Consider the following 17,772-nt stretch of genomic DNA (forward strand, 5'->3'; position numbering starts at 1 on the left):
AAATTTTTTTTATTTATTTATGATAGTCACACAGAGAGAGGAGAGAGGCTGAGACACAGGCAGAGGGAGAAGCAGGCTCCATGCACCGGGAGCCCGACGTGGGATTCGATCCCGGGTCTCCAGGATCGCGCCCTGGGCCAAAGGCAGGCGCCAAACCGCTGCGCCACCCAGGGATCCCAAAATTAACCTCTTTAAAGCAGAAGACAGAATACTGACAACTTACACAGAATTGTACATTGTTGTGGAGAGGAAAGGGAAGGGAAATAAACATATCACATACAGAAATCTAAGGGGAAGATCAACCTGAGATTTTAGAAATCAGCCATCTTTTCTCATATGCCATTTCAGAAAAGTCTCAGAAATTCTAACACATAATTTCTTTTTTTTATTTAAAGCCAATTTAGTTAACATATATTGTATTATTAGTTTCAGAGGTAGAATTTAGTGATTCATCAGTTGCATACAACACCCAGTGCTCATTCTATCAAGTGCCTAACATGTAACCTTTAAGCAAACTTACCAGTGTGTCTCTTATTCTTAGCCTGGCCATCAATATCTTTTAGTCCAAAGAAATAAAAATAAGTGAATTGAAAATAGACAAATCTTCCATACAGAAAAATTAAAAATAATGTATATAGATACCCCACTCTCAAGGAGGTGAAGCATAACTCCCTACTCCTTAAATGTGGGCTGTGCATGGTGATTTCCTTCCAAAAAGTACGATATACAAGAAAAGGAGTAACTTAAGAGTGGAAAAATCTAACAAACAATACCTTAGCCAGGTAATCAAGGTCAACATCAACAGTAATGTCATATTGATAGCGTGTACCCTGGATATGATATGATGAGAATGGTACTGTGGTCCATCAAAAACGTAATACTCAAATCTCACCATGAGAAAAACATCAGACAAATTCCATTAGAGGGACATTCTATAATATACAGGATTAATTCCTCTTCAAAACTGTCACGGTCATCAAAAACAAAGTTGAGAAACTGTCACACCCAAGAAAAGCCTAAGGAGGTATGACTAAACCATATACATTTACGGTATCCTGGATAGGATCCCGGCCATTAGATAAAAACTACTGATGTATAAATAATGTATGGAATTTAGTTAATTATAATGTATCAATATTGGTCCATCAATTTTGACAGAGGTACCATACTAATGTAAGATATTGATAATATGGGAAACTGGGTGTCAAATATTTACGAATTCTCCTGTACTGTCCTCACAACTTTTCTATAAATCTAAAACTGTTTTAAAATAAAAAATGTACTTGAAATTATAGTTAAATGTAATAGGTCTTACTTTTAAATAATTTCTAAAATATTGCCAACCTCTGATAGCTAGGAAAAGAAATTTCTCTCAGCCTCCAGCGTTAGAAACAATTCTACTTCTCCTGATCAGCAGTTAGGTTTTTATCTGTTTACTCAGTTAATCTTTGTAATGTTCTATTCTTTACTTTGGCCACTAGGAAACTTAGAAACGAATCTATTAGTAATTATGAAGAATCTTAGAGCTTTTACAAAGTCTGTAGCTTCATTTTAGTTGTTCCTATAATATTTTCCCTCCTGTGTGATTTTTTTTACATATTTTATCACCTTTTATCTTATTCTTTTACTAGTCATCTCAGATCTCTTTAGAGGGAGGATTTCTACATGTGAATATGTTTTTGTCTGATGATACAAAGTTACAGTGTTCAAATTTCTGACTTCCCATCTGTCATGTAACCAAAATTCTGGGTAGTGACCCATCCAAGGGTTGGACTGGGGCAAATTACTAAAGTGTCCAGCTTTAGTTTCTGAGCTGCAAAATGATGATACCACCACCTGCTTTAACCAGTGGTCATGAGGACTAGTGGGGTTCACATTTGCTAATATGCCTAGCACAGATAAAGAGAAGGCGCTTGAAAATCATAATGATCACATTATTATTAATAACAAAAATAGCAATCATTATTTTCATTCATATAATGAAAAGAATTAAGTTGAATTACAAGTCAATCATAGGCCAGGCGGTGATTTTCTCAGTGGCCCAGATAAACAAGGGTAGCTATATTTAGGGGAACAAGAACGACAACCAAAGGTGGGAGGGCAAAGCCAGATAGGGGAAGAAGAAAATGAGGAGGACTTCTTACACAACGTCACTGCCAGAAACAAGTCTGAAAGCTTTAAGACAAGGTGAAATCTGATCACTTTTTAGCCTTAACACCACTAGCGTAATAAAAAGTAAAAGAGAGAGAGAGAGAAAATAAAAAACACCCTCTAGTCTTTCTGGCACTCATCTCCCCAAAACGTCCCAAAACAATCACAGTAAGAGCCAAACAAACACCAAATCTGAACCTCCCGTTGGCCCAGATGATGCCAAGGTCATGTTTCACTCCCCAAAGTTTCCTGGTATTGGCACATTCAAACTCGGATCCTCATCACCCTTATTCTAGGAAAGGGGACAGACAATGGGGATTTTTCGTTAAAAGAAGCAAGCACTGCTGCAATGCTGTGTGCTATACATTTTGTCTACAGTACCTCTAACCTTCTCAGTGACCTTAAGAGGATACATCTAGGTGAGGACCTGAGGCTCAGTGAGGGAACTAGTTCACTAGTTTTTGCAGACAGTGCACCATGAGACACTGAACCCGGGTCAGTCTGACTACAAGGATTTCCCTCTTTCCACCCTGCCAACAACTTCAGGCAAAGACTCCTTGCCAAAATCGAGAGAGAAAGGAAACTAAATAAAATAGCTAATTCCTTCAAAACATTTCTCAGCAATGCGTTGAAGTTCTTCTGTTACCTTGGTCAGCCTACACAATAACACCACAGATTGGGTGCTATCACTGTCCCAATCTCCAATCAAGAAAGTTCAGAGGGCTTACTTGTTTTGTCCTAATCGTGCAGGTTGAAATAGAGAAGGGAGAAGGAATTGAGAGACTAAGGAACCAACAGGAGAGAAAGACAGGTGCAAGAGGCAGGGGTACGGGGAGAGGTTAATCACTTCATAAGAGAAATTTGGTGCCTGGTGCCCCAGGATCCACAGGCTCTGTTCTAGGAGACAGGCTGGAGAAGAGGCTTCAGAAGGTGCTCATGAGTACAGGGCAAGGGGCAGGGGAAGGGGAGACTGCAAATTTGCACTAATGAAAATAGAATGAGTCATGAGTGTCACAGCCAATAAGAAAAAAAAAAAGAAAGGCAGGGAACACTGGACAGCCAATAAATCACTTCTAACATTAAACTTTCTGTTTTCTGAGGGTTTCAGATTGTGGTGGGCAGGGATGGAAGCCCCCGAGCACATTCTGATGGGCCAAAAAGAAGCTCTCGTTTTTAAATTTACCTAGTTCATTAAAAGTTTTAAAATACTTCCAATCCCTCACAGGTGTGAAGTACCTTAGAGTCATATATCATTTTCCTGTATATTCTGTTAACCAATGTTCCCCAAAATTACCTGATCATATATAACCACCTCGGGTACTTGTTTAATGTATAAATTCCCAGGTACCCCATGGAGAATCTTATTCAATAGGCTTAAACTGGAAGCCCTGGGGATTTGTGCTTTGAATAAATGATTCAGCTGATTCCTATAATCAGGCTAGTTTGGAAAAGGTGCTTTAATAGGACTGTCCCAACAAGCTTTCACGGTAGGTATCATGATGCCTATTTTAAAGACAGGTTAAAGGAGGAAAGGACATGCCCAAGGTCACACAACTCACATCTGGCAGAATGGAGAACTACAAATCACACTGTGACTCCACAGTAGGTATGCATGCCACCACAATTAAATCTGAGACAGAGCTAGCTTTAAAAGTTCACTTTTGCGGTCTTAATATGGCCTCAGACACCAGGAAATGGGAGTATAGACTATCCAGTGCCATCAGAAAGAACCAGGGGCGAAGTCAACACCCTGGGTTGAATAACACTCAAGGAAAAAGAAAAAGGAAAGCAAGGTCCTCCTCTATCTGCAGTTCTATTTTTGAGCCCTAAAATTTTGGGGGCCAATGGGGTATTGCCAACAGCTGCACTATCAGCACTGCTTTGACTAATAGGTCCATTTGGCTAAAATGATGGAAATGCTGCTTTCACTACTACACAAAGGGAGCAAAAAAAAGTCCTTCCAGAAATAACTTCAGGTAATTAATGTCACACCAAAAGAGGAATGCTCAATATGAGATCTTCACCCCACACACAGACATCCCCATTGGTGATAGTAGTAAAACAGTGACTAATTGTACCTTCTGAGGGTAAAGTTCAGACCACTCCCCCAGGGCTTGCTCCGCTAGACAAGGGTAAGTACCTGGGATATGCTGAGGCCATCATTATACACATGTGGATCCCCACTATCCTGAGACCTGTGGCTAATGTTCACTGGTGGTACAGGGAGATAATTCACATAAAGAATGGCGTGCTTGTGAAACATGTCCTCTACTATCTCTTTTCTGGAAGCCCCTAATACTGAACTCTTATCAACTCTTATCAAGAAAAGGTCCAAATCATACAAAATGAGATAGACAGGAAGAGCACAGGGAAAATGATACTCCTACTCCAAGCCTCCTTTGACTTCAAATAAAAAGGAAAATGGGGAGGATTTAGCCCTCCCTGAAGGAGTAGACTTTAAGATCAACACCTGCCTCCCTAAATATATGTACTTACACAGGTTTATCTGTCCTCTGGGAAATGATCCTCTTTCTCACAGGTTTGTTCAATACAGATTATCTAAATCATTTTCATGATGAGAAAAACCTTCCCCCTGTCCTGCTGCCTCCCCTTGTGTGTCCCCTGAAACCTGAGGTCAGGATGACAACAGACTTGCAGGCTTTGAGATTTCATATTCAACTTGACTCTATTAGACACACACATACACAGCCACACCATTAATCATAGCAGCTGCTGCTTCACACCAAGTATTCTTTAAGTTGTCTCTGCCACATAGCACATAGTTATTTATAACATTCATAATTTATTGAAAAATACTATGACTCCAGCATACAGACCCCCACACTCTGCAATGATTCGGGTACGTTAATGTAAAAACCAACACACTCATCCAGTTAAAATCAGCTTCCTTGAAAAACATACCTCTGCCTTCATTTTAAGCCCGCCCCCCAAAAAAATTTTTTTTTCTTTTATTCACCACGTAAAAAGTGCTTTTGGAAAAATAGTCACATTTCATGATGGACTGTTCATGTCTCCTTCAAATGTGTCCAATTTTAATGAATGGTCTTCACCTTGGATACCAACATTCCAGGCCTCATAGGAACAATGGTGTTTGGGCATGTGCAGTGGAGGTGGAAGATGGATTCAAGATGTTTCAAGTATGCAAAATCGCATGCAGATGTACAAACAGTACATCCAGTCAAAGCGAGTTAAGAAAGCAATATATATATACAGACACCCGAGAATGGATGAGCGCAAATAAAATCCAACTTGTAATTAACATACCGTGCTGTGACACCTGTTGCCTTCCACGATAAGAAGTCTGGGAGATCAAAGAAATGTCCCGCCTTATCCCAGCAAGTCTCTCTCAAGTTCTGCCAAATTAAATATATATTAGAATCAATTATGGGCTTTTTTTTCCCCTACCCCTCCCCTCTTTCAATAGCGTTTCAAATTTTTCAAAACAAAAGCATAGCCAACAATGTCCAATAAAACATCTGTTCAGGGGCTGGAGGCCGGGGAGCAGCATGGTATAAAAGCAGTACCTATATAGGAAAGAAACACTGGCATTTATTGATCCTTCCAAAAACGACCATCATTTCCCTTTTATCCCCTTGGCCAACGTGGAGGGGGAAGAAGCACGCTCCGAGAGGGTATGCAATCCATCTTCCCAGTGAGGGGTCACAGGATACACTTCAAGACACAGTTAAAATTTCAAAGCTGAACAGTTAGTTATAAGCTGGGAAGAAAACTGCACTAAGAAACTATCACATGTCCCACAATGTGCCTGTCATGTAAAATTCTCCCCACATCAACAGTTTCCAAAGGCAGTAGAATAGTTGGTTCCTGCCTTCAAACAACTTCCTGTCTAAGCCAAAGAGAATGGCACATAACCAAGATAATCAAAAGACTTAAACATTTGTTTCTTCCAGTCTCTTCCACATTCCCAATGTGGTCAGATTTTTTTCTTGCCACTGGGCGGCTTCTTTCCTCTACCACCCTCTTGCCTCCCAGCATCCATGTCACCCACACCCTTTGGTTAACCCTACCCACCCTTCCTTGGAGAAGCCTTCCAGGATCTCCTACTCAGGGTAGGTCTGAGTCTCCACCCACTCCACCCCACAATTATTTGTGTACTGTCTTTCTTTACTATGAGAACCTAAACTACAATGTCAAAGACCTTGTCAGTTTTATGAACTATGATATTACCCCCACAACTCTCTCCTTTCCTCCCCTACATAGGGCTGGCCAGTTAGCCACAGGGTAGAAACTACTTGACTTCCAGTCCCCGTATGCCCTTAACTGGACCAGGGATGGGCATGTGACCTCCCTGAGCCAATCAGATTCCTTCTTTCAGGAAGTTAGACTTAGGATCCAAATGGAGTTATTTAACTTCTGCCTGTGGATGGAACTGGAGTGGTGATAAACTTGGAAACTGTAAAGTGGACATTTTCTGCCAAGTACCTAGAGAAGTAGAACTTCACAAAGAGAAGAGTAAAGCAGACAGAAGCAGTAGCAAATAAGGTTTTTCCTACCATCCAGGCAACTCTCCAAGTCCTGGTTTCAATTATTCCCTTCCCAAGAGGCCACAATAAAAGGAATGTATCACAAGCACAAGAGTATCTTGGAGAACCTTAAGGGCCACAGTGAAGAAGCGCCACAAGAGATCTATTCCAGTATCCATGAGAGGGTGACACACAGCAGACAATAAATATTTGTTGGACTAGACAGATTGCTCACTTTTACCTTCCAATCTCTTTCATGTGAGAAATGCTTCAGAGTTTAGAAATGGATTCCACCAGTGTTATCTCCTTAGAATGAGGGGAAAGTTCTGAGTGTTCTTACATCTACTTTATAGACATACGACTGGCCTTTCTCTACATTTCCCCTCAAATTCCCTGAGATCTTCCTATGCCCCCCTTTTCTCTCACTACTCTACGAACTATTAAAAGTAATCTCAAAAGGGTTCAGATGTAAATGACAGTGGGAAGCCCATTTTCTATTCTTCCTGTTGCTGTTGATTTAATTCCTAAGCACTGGGGTGAGAGTTTACATCTAGAGAGGGCAAAGCTTGTCTTCAAACATGTTAATGGCAAAAGCAAAACTTACAGCTAACTAAAAGTGCCTAACACAGCTATGAACTAGTGGCATCTTCAGACCCTAACAGGTCACAATCAGGAAAGTGGTAGCCTTTGAAACTGTGTGAGTCAGCCTACTATACTCTGCCTTCGGGGCAGTACCCGAAATCACTTTCCCTGTACTCTGTGGTTTCAGTGATCAGTTGCTAGGGAGGAGGAGAAAAGGCAGCCTCCTTCTACGGGTTCCAGAAGTCCAAAGCCAGTCACCAGAAATCAACCACTAAACCACAGCAGCAACAACCAGTGCTTTAAGCCAAAGCTGAACAATGTTCCTCAACTCCGAAAACAACTGCTTCTGTTAGATCTTGTATACGGTCATTAAAAGATTTCACATAATGAGAGCTTTCAGCCTGGAGCCACGCAGACAGCCACTGCGGACAATGGGACTGGAGCAAATGTCTCAAAGAGAACTTCAAGATTCTTGCCAAAAAGAGACATGCTGAGGTAGGAAGGCGTGAGGCAGCCCGGGAACGTCATTTCTTCTTGAGACGGAGCCAGCTTCATCTACCAAAGCCACAGACCCCAGTCCGACTCCGTCTATAGGATGAGAAACTAGAAGCATCTGATTAGAAGGACGAGGTATCCTTAAGAACACACATGGTCTTGGAGGAAGAGAGAGCAGCAGTAGGCCCTATTTTCTCTACAAAAGCAGTCTGGAGATGAGCCAGCAAAGAGAAGGGGGCAGAGTTTGCAGGGATGAGAGGGGATGTCTCCTAAAGCCTGATCTCTTGCTTTGAGATGCTGACAGACTATCTGTAAGGATCCCATGCTGTTCTTATGTTGGGCTACATGATTCACAAGTGCTTTGTCATCAGGTGCCAGATGGGCCAAGAGCATGTAGCCCCATGGATGGATTTTTAATCCAGTTCTGTGGGAAAATCTCTCCTTCCCTCCCACTCCACAGCCAGCACACAGTCCCAGCTGAGGGCCTCAATCTTACTGAATTAATTCTATTTTTGTAACCATTGGGCCTGCATCAAGACACAGGGAGTGCCCTCCTCTAATTCCTCCGCAGCTCACAAGGGAGCCCCCACATGCCTCATGTCATGGGATTCTCAGGGTGGTTCAGAGGTGTGTGGGCGAAAATACAGCAGCCTTGTACCAGGAATGTTGAAACAGTTCCATACAAGGCTTAGGCCAAAGTTACACAGGACTTCTAGCCCTAAAGTGAGTGTTCCTTTCTTCTGCTATGCCATAGTCACCGTTCTGAGGCTCCCAGACCCACCAGAAATGGAGGATTTAGCCTTTGGGGAACATCATGATGGAAGCTGTTGCCATTCTTTACAGAAGAATAAAAAAAAAAAAAAAAAAAAAGCCCTTCCAAACACACTTCTGTAGACAATTATAAAACTTCAGAGATTTCACTTCCAATCCCGAGCAGCTCACGTAACTTCTGTGGACCTAATAACACCTTCCATGCACAGATGGTATATGGGTTGGAGAAAGCACAGAGCAGGCCCTCAACACACGCCAACTTTAGCTCTATCTCAACATGTGACAGCTGAAACTAGTCCACACTAGAAGATCTCTGTGTTTAATGAGTTAAGCCTATCTTCCAGTTACCAAGCAACTAACAAAAACTAGTCTTTCCAAGAAAAAAAAAAAAAAAAGAAAGAAAGAAACCAGTCATGATTTGGGGTATATGACTTGGCACTAAAGGCTTCTGCATTCCAATAACGATCCTTTGAGCTAAGCGATCTCCCAGGCTTGAAAGCAACCAAAGAGAACCACTTTTTACTTTTTTTTTTTTTTTAATCATCTATTACTTCATAAAACCACAGCATTTCTTGGGAGGAGGCTACAACTCAAAGTGCACACAGCTGCAGGTCTCAGCAGAGGGTGGAGATAGAGCAGTATATCCAAGATTCAGAGCCAGGCAGCAGCCGCCCTGCCAGCGTTGGGGCCGAAAGATGTAACTTTCTCCCTTGCCCTCTCTCTCTGTGGTGTTCAGGGAGGCAGTGAGCTATCTCCTGGCTTCTCGATGCCGAAGGAACTAATGGGAAACATGAGGAAAGTCCTGCAGTGTATGTCGGAAGACACCAGGGTTTAGGAACAGCATGAGAAGGTAGGGGTGAGCAGCTAAAACAGGATCCTCCAAGTATTTTGCTATTAATTGCAAAGCAGTTCTGCCCACACTATCTGCTGTGTGTGGTAAACAAAAGGGAGGGAACAGAGCTCCCTAATTCCCCACCCAGTAAACCATCCTGCCTGGACAGCCCAAATACTCACGACGTTGTTTTCCACCATAACTACCAATGAAAAAGCAAAACCTTATCTTCACTCTACATTCAAGACTCCAAATTAGGGCATAGGCTGATATGCCAGAGAAGAAAGGTGTTTCAGGAGGAAACTTAATCCTCAATGTTATTCTTAAAAGAAAAATGATGCCGAAAACATAGAGTGGATCATAATCTGTAGCCAGAAACCTCCCAGGATGAATAAAACAACTGTGTGTTTCAAACTCCCAACCACAAAGGAAAGACCAAACACCGGACATATTTCAAGTCAGATACACTGAGAGGTTTGTGGTACTAAGGGCATCTTTCTAAAAACTGAAAACTTACCATTACATTCCTTTCTTTAAAATGATCCAACAGTTCTCATGGCTTAGAATCACTGAACTCCTTGGCATGGCTCTCAGGACACTCAACACCTTGGCTCCAACTTGGCCATTATAATGATGAATCCTTCTGGGCTCATCTCCTAGCATGCTCTACCCAGTACTCACCTCATTTCCTTTGCTTGCACAAATGCATTATACTCTTGCACATTTCCATGCCTCTATGGAGGCTTGTGCCTCTACTTGGATTGACTTCCCCACCTTCTTCCATAACCAAACTTCAACCTTTGACTCAAATCCAACTCAAATATCATCCTTTCAGTGAATCCCTGCAGGCCCTCGCTGCCTAAATCGACCTCAAAACGACAAACTTCCAGAGGGCAAAAATCAGCTCATACATGAAAAAAAAGATAATGCAAAAAATGCAAAAAGTTTTGGGATATATAAAAAAATTTATTTTTTTTATATAAAGAAATTTAAAGACAGGCCCTTTCAAAAGAAAATTACAGCAGAGCTGGAGAAAGATGTGCACAAAGGAAGAGGTAATTAATAAGATGATGTATGACAATAATGTAATGAGCCTGATACCAACGTTTGGTGAGTCAGCCTCATAACTTTATCATAATATTTGGTGTGGGCCATATATTTGCCTCTAATGAGTAATCATAGACAAGGTTCTCTGAAAGGAGGAAAAGGGCTTTGGGGCTGTAGTAGCCAGAAGAGGCTTCATGGGGAAGAGATCTGAGCAGAAGCCTAGAGGTCAAGTCGAATAAGCATCTATGCCAGTACTGAGAACTAAACCCAAGAAACAAAAATCTGAATTGACAGGACTGCCCCCATTAAAGAAGGAATTATTTAACTGTACCATCACAGAACTTATTTGTGAAATGAAATAATTCCATTTCATAATTTAATTTTTAGGAACTAGGATTTCTATACATCCTCCCCCACCATCTTCCCCTAGAGCCCTACTGTTGTACAGAAAGGCAAACTCAGAACCCACACGAGAGCTGATTTCCCAACCATAAAAAAAGTTATCATTTTCATGAAAACTGATCATATTTAGCAAAGCTGACTTTGCCAGGAATGTGATACCACCACATGCATTAGGAAAACAAGGCTGTGGAATGTGGGCTCTAAGAACCCTGGAGTCAGGCAGACCTGAGTTTGATTACTGGCCTCACCACTTCCCAGCTGTGTAGCTTTAGGCAAATTAATTCTCTAAGCCCCCGCTTCCTCAAGTGCCATATTACTAACATCTATCTCAAAAGGATGTTGTGAGAAATAAATGAAATGATGTAGAGTGCCTGATAAGTCAACAGGTTTCACCCTAATTACTGCTACAGAACTCCATGTGTTTCAAAGCACTTTGACGTGCATGATCTCATCTGCTCTGTACAATTCTGCAGGGCAGGGAAGGCAAAAGTGATCAACCTCACCTTGCAGGTTGAGAAACTAGCAACCGGAAAAGGAGCACACTGTCCCAAGGTTAGATCAGTGAAAGATACACTAAAATGTGGATCTCTAATGACTAGCCCACTGCTAGTTCAGGTGCCTGCCTCCCTACAGCATAATAAAATGCAGGAGCCCCGGGAGTAAAGGAGGGAGCCATGGTGACCTAGACAACGCAATTCCTTGTGGGTGGTACTGTCTGTGAGAGGGAGGAAAGGAAGGAGTCCTAATACGAAGAGGCAGCTTTGGAATGGGTAAGGTCTTGGAACAGACATGAAAGAAAGCAGAAGCTCTAGACAAATGAAGAGGTGAGGAGGTCTTCCCTACTACCTCATTCTCCTGCACCCCTTCATGCCCTTCTTGTTGCTTTTCTGTCTACTTCTTCAGCACCTTTCTCTTAGTTGCCCTTTAAATGTGGATGCTCCCCAGAATTCCTCCCTCACCCAAATGTTCTACTCACTGTTCACATGCTGCCTAGGCAATCTCAATTACTCCCACCCTTCCATCCAACAAGTCAAATGACTTGCCAAATTCCAATTCCACACTCTCCTCTGAGACATGCCTCCTGGTGTTCCACTGCACCTGTAACTCAACACGTGCAAGGCAGAATTTGTTATTTTTCCCAAAATGTTTTCCTCTGCCTTGATTTCTCTCAGTTGATCCAGTTACCCAAAGGGTCATCTTCTACCTCTCCTTCTCACTCCTTTTTTACATGCAATCATCCATCTAATTTAAACTCTTAGTTAATTCATGAAGAGGTCCCCACCACTTCACCCATTTCATATATATGAAATCCTACACATAGGAAGAAAATTATTATAAGGATTGGCTCACACAATTATGGAGGCTGAGGAGTTCCAAGATCTGCAGTAGATGGCTGGTGATCCATGAGTTCAAAACTGAGTCCGAAGGCCTGAGAACCAGGAGAACTGATAGTATAATTTCCAGTCCAAAGGCCAACAGCTCAAGACCCAAGAAGAATCAATCCAAGTCCAAAGGCAGAAAGCCCAATGCCCCAGCTCAAGGCAGTCAGGTAGAAGCTCTCTCTTACTCGGCATTTTTGTTCAATCCAGGTCTTCAACTGACTGGATGAGGCCACAGTGGAGAGGGCAATCTGCTTTACTCGGTCTACCAGTTCATATGTTAACCTCATCCAGAAACACCCTCTCAGATCCACTCAAAATGATGTTTGCTCAGCTGTCTGGGCACTCAGAGGCCCAGTCAATTGGACACATAAAATTAACCATCACACTACATCTTACATCACTAACCTATCTGCAGTCCATCACATTCTCTTGCCAAGATCACAGCTATCACACCTATGGCATACTCTACAAGTGGCCACTTCCTTTCCCTGTATTAATGCCCTCTGCACTCTAACCCGGTAGCTCTTCCATAGAGAGGTGATCTGTTTCTCCATCAGACTTCACTTGGTCTGGCCTTACAATTTACTTTGACCAATGGAATGGAGCAGAGATGCCACTTGCTACTTCTGAACAGAGGCTTCAAAATACCTTGCTCTTGTCTTCTTGGAATGTAATGCTGCCAGGTGAGGCAGTTCAGGCTGGCCTGCTGGATGAGAGAGCACACAGAGCAGAAACAAACCACACCACAGCAAAGGCTCCAGATATGCAAGAGACATTTGCAAAGCCAAGAGTAGGTATGGAGGACACCTACTCTACTCTTGAATGAGTAGAAACCAGAAAGATCGTTTATCTTAGCTCATCCCAAATCAACAACCTGCATAATTATGAAGTAAATAAATGGTTGTGTTTTTTTTTTACCCCATTAAGTTTTGAGGTGGTTTGTTTTCATCCCAACTGATACAGCCCCTAACTTTCAGATCTTACCCACTTCAATTCCTGCCACCTACACAGCCAATTAGAATAGTCTATGTAACATGTATATTTGAGTATATAAATCACTCACTCATTTATTCATTCATTCATTATTTATTTGGTATTCTCTACATGTAAAGTACTGTGCTCAGTGCTAGGGTAATTAGCAAACAAAAGACAAAGCTCCTACCTACAGGAAGCTTTCAATCTAGTATACTTTGTACCCTTCAAAATTTTCTACTACCTTTGGAGTTAAAAATAAAATTCACTAAGATGGCATATACAATCCATGACTTACTCACCAACTTCACTTCTGATCGCTTGGAGATACTATCCTAGAATCATCCACATACATTCTACTTTTTCTTACCATTATTATACACATTCCTATCATATCACATCTGGAATACCCTCCCCTCTTCAACCTGGCCAACACGTACTCATCATTCTGTACTCAACTCAGGTATTACCCATTCCACACAGTCTTCTCTGTTTCCCCTAAGCTGAGTAAAATGCTCCCATGCTATCCCCCATACGACTTTGTGAATATCTCCATCATGGAACTTCCCATCATACCCATTCATGGGTCTGTCTCCTTCACTAGACTGAAAACTCTAAGGCAGCGGGGGGGGGGGGGGGGAGACAACTATGTTTTTCTTCACTCACTCTATTCTTAGGACCTAGGATTGTATATGCTATATAGATTGATGAATAATGTTAGCTGAATGGATCGATAAATAAATGAGCAGAGATGTACAGGCTAAAGGGGGGTTCATGGAAATAGGAATAAGGAATGAATGAATAAATGAATGAGACTGTGAATAAGAACTGTTCCAGTCTTGCTTTCTTCATTCAAGCTAATGGCTTTTCACCGTCTGTCTTAGGAGCAGAGACTTTCTGGCCAAGCCAGACTGCCAGGAAGATAAATTTCTCCTCTTGGGGTGAGTAGGTCTTTGGAGAAGTTTCATTTTAATTGGAAAATGGATTCATTCACTTCCTGGCTTGGACTCCTGGGTCAGTGCAACCCCATGTTGAATGGCTGCCAAGCACCATGGCAGAGGGGGCTGAGGCAGGAACAGCATTCCATCAAATGGCCTGTGTTCCGGGACACCTGAGGACAACCTGGCATCAGGTCCAGGCTGGCTGACATGAATGTCCCCTCTTCTTTCTTCCCCAAATTTCCTTCAACCCAAACTGTACATATCCCCAACCTGTAAAGGGCAGGTCTACTTTACTGTTCCATTTGGCATTTCTCTGGGCCTTATTTGGGCATATATATCCCACTGTTACAGAGGTCCACCGTCATTTCCTGCTAGGTACAGAAAAGGTCCACAATGGAGAAATCCCTTCACAACTCAACTAGCATAACTTCATCATCTCTTCCTTATAGTGGATGCAGAACAGCTCAACATCACAGAAAACATTCCTTCCATAGAACGTTGCTTGCATCTTTTGTAAAGGATCTTTGTAGAAGGCACTGAATACTAAATGAGTTTTGTGACCAGGATCCAGCTTCCTTTTTAGCCTCCTCTCTCAACACCATCACCTATCAGCACCCCCATAGTCCCCGATTCTCCAAAAGCACTGATGCCATGGCAGTTCTAAAAACGCAATATGCTGCTCTCCATGGAGGCACCTCTGAACTTTCTGCTGCCTCTTCTCCAGAGCCAGACTGCATGGGTGCATATCCTGGCTCTAACACTTCATAGCCGGGGGGGGGGGGGGGGACTTTGGGAAGCCTCCTTAACTACTCTTCACTTCAACTTCCTCATCCTATAATAATTACAGTGAACAATACTACTACCTGCACCATAGAGTTGTGGAGGGGACAAATGAGCAAATGCATGTGAAGTGTTTAGAGCATCTGGCACACAGTAAGTACTTCTTAAATGACTGTTCTTATTCAAATGTCAGTGGCACAACCTGTTCCCATCTCCAGGAAGGAGCAGGGGCCTTAGAGACTGACACAGTTTGCTTCAAACCTTGGTTCTTCTCCTTGTTAGTTGTGTTACTTCCAGCCAGTAATCACCTACTAGCTACGGGTCTCATGTTCCAGCTACAGCAATGTTTAGTTCATGGTACTGTTAGTAGGATTCAACTCAAGGAGTTTATAGATGTTAATGTGCCCATCCTGGCACATCCCCAATACCTGTTGGTTTTCTCTACAATCCTTACTCTTCTCAAATTATATGGGGCCTATGTATCTCTCCAACTAGACTGTTGCTCCTTTACGTGAAGGACCATAATTTACTCACCTGTATCTCTATAGTTTGCAAGAAATAATTTTTTCTCTAATGAAATGTGGATTGACCACGCTACAATTTATCAGCCCTGGTGTGTGGGTCAGGTCCGTGCTGGCTCCATGCATGAAAAGTAGGTGAATACTGGCCCCAATCCTCATGCTGTTTGTTGGGTAAATAGAATAGAGTCTGCATATGAAACACTCAGCAGTAGTGTACAAATAGTCTATAATAATCCAAGTTTAACAAGACCTGTTATGAACTAAGGATGCTGCATGGTCACAAAAGAAAGACATGGCTGAGGGCAAGTGGCAGAAGAAGAATGTTACGTGGAGGGTAGAGTGTGACCTCAGTATGGGAGGAAGGCAAAGACCAGGAGAGATGGGGTGGAGGGTGGTCTGGCGGGCACCAACTGCCTGAGGAAAGTTCAGGAAGAAGTGTCAACTGTATCCTAGGTCATGAAAAAGGAATCCTGAGATATTCAGGCTGAGAGAGATGTATGCTGAAGCATAGTAAGAGGAAATCTGAATATGTATTAGAAACTCAGGTCAGAAGAGAATGGGAGCCATTGTCAGTACCGGGTGGGAGTGGTTTGTGAATGCAGTTCTAGAAAGGTTCGGCTAGAACTCTGTGCAAAGTCTGGAGGAGAGGGGAGTAGACAGGACGCCCTTTCCTTATACATTTCTGACACAGGAGGAGAAAGCACAAGACAAAAGAGGAAGAAAATAAGGACGAGGCAAAAGATGGACAAGGAGAAAGGGGAGACAGGGTGAAGTTAATGCACAGCTTCAACATTAGAAGTGAATAAAATGAGAAAGCCAGAAAAATGAGAAAGATGTATGGAAAACAACAATAGGACCGTGGCAGTGCCCCTGACGAGACAAACCAGGGGTGGCTGTCAGTCTGCACACTGTCTCTCCTCTGAGCGAATGAAGTCATGGCTGATGTCATCACCCCTGAGTCACACGCCCACCATGGGAGAGGTGGCAAGAGCCCCTGCCTGGTGTTCAGTGCCACCCTCCTGGACGTGAGGGGTTAATTCACGGCTTCATTCTCAGGGTCGCTGTCTCATTTGATCCTGATGGGACTGAAAAGAGGACATTCTTCCTCTGCCCAGGGAGGACACTGCAGCCATGTGGGCACTGGGCTTTAGCTTCAGTCCCTTGAGATGAGAGAGAGTCAGAAAAAGCAAGAAAGACAGTTCCCAGCCTTCCTCTGCCTGTGGCAGGGTGATAGCAGCTCTGTCCACTGGCAAAAGGGAACTCCTGTCATGAATAACATTAAACACACAGCTGGGACTCAAAAGGTGCTTTCTGACCGATTCACTGAACTGCCTTCCCACGTCTGTTATGCGCAGCCCCACAGGGGTCTCGTCTCCTGGATCGTAGACTGTTCCCAGTGTCATTCTGCCCAGGTGGCCTGTCTCTCACAAACCATCCTGCCTGAGGCCTTACCTAGCTGCCCTCCACCATCAGCCCCAGCCCACAGAGCACCTCCTCCTGGCTCCTCCGCTCTAACTGGGGTCTACCTCCACAGTGACTTGAATTCCATCCCACCTACAGTGTACTGTGACTTCATTCCTGCCCCTCTTCTAGAATAGGAGCAGCTCGAGGACAGGCCTTTTATGTTGGTTGCTATATTCCCAGCACTTTACAGAGCATCTTAAATGAAGTACATTTTCAATAAATATTTGCTGAATGAATGAATGTCCCTGATTGGTTCTGGCAGGAACCGATCAGCACACACTGTTTTCTAGACCACTTCTAAAATACTCATTCTCATAGCTGTCATCCTGAGTGTGCTGGTTGCTGAAGACAAGACCCCATACGTTACCAATAACAGGGCATGTAAAATTGCTCTGGAGCGTCTGAGGATGGACTGACTCTCTCCCAGAATCTTCCACTCTCCTTATCCTTGGCCTGGGAGCTGTTATGAGCACACGCTTGAGTAATTTTGAGTTAGAGCCCAGCTTGACCACTCATGAGCTGCATGAGGTGAATCTTCTCAGCCTGTTGCCACCTGTTCAAACAGGACAGTAATATCCATGCCCCAAGTTGTCCTTAAGGATTAAGCACACTTTCTTTTTTAATTGCCTGTTCTCACAACAATGTGAATTTTTTCCCCTTCACTCTTTGCCTTCTTAGCTGCATCTAGAGATAAGAATATGAAAAACAGGCCTAATTTTCTTTCTCCAAACCAACTGCTTCGATCATACTCATCATTGGAAAATACATTACTCTACCACCAGCACTCTACAATGTACCAAACACCCTCCCCACTAAGACACAGAAAAACACTACTGCCATTAACACCATTTTATAGACAGGAACCGAAGGCCCACAGTGAAGAGAATTGCCCAAGATCATGCAGCCAGTAAGTGAAAAGCCTGGGTG

The 17,772-nt window shown here is 42.9% G+C and overlaps 1 protein-coding gene across 17 annotated transcripts in view; it reads right to left on the minus strand.

Moving 5' to 3' along the window:
• FGGY (FGGY carbohydrate kinase domain containing) overlaps window positions 1–17,772 on the minus strand; it is a 420,837-nt gene that overhangs the window by 338,214 nt on the left and 64,851 nt on the right. For all 17 annotated transcript variants that reach the window (XR_007410823.1, XM_025427818.3, XM_025427831.2 and 14 more), the window contains one exon: window positions 5,437–5,525. Coding sequence is in view for 16 of the 17 variants with exons in the window: in XM_025427818.3 (XP_025283603.1) it covers window positions 5,437–5,525 (89 nt within the window). In the remaining variant the exon portion in view is untranslated. The remainder of the gene's footprint in view (window positions 1–5,436; window positions 5,526–17,772) is intronic.

The sequence above is a fragment of the Canis lupus genome, chromosome 5 (genome assembly GCF_003254725.2).
Source record: "Canis lupus dingo isolate Sandy chromosome 5, ASM325472v2, whole genome shotgun sequence".
Taxonomy (NCBI): Eukaryota; Metazoa; Chordata; class Mammalia; order Carnivora; family Canidae; genus Canis; species Canis lupus.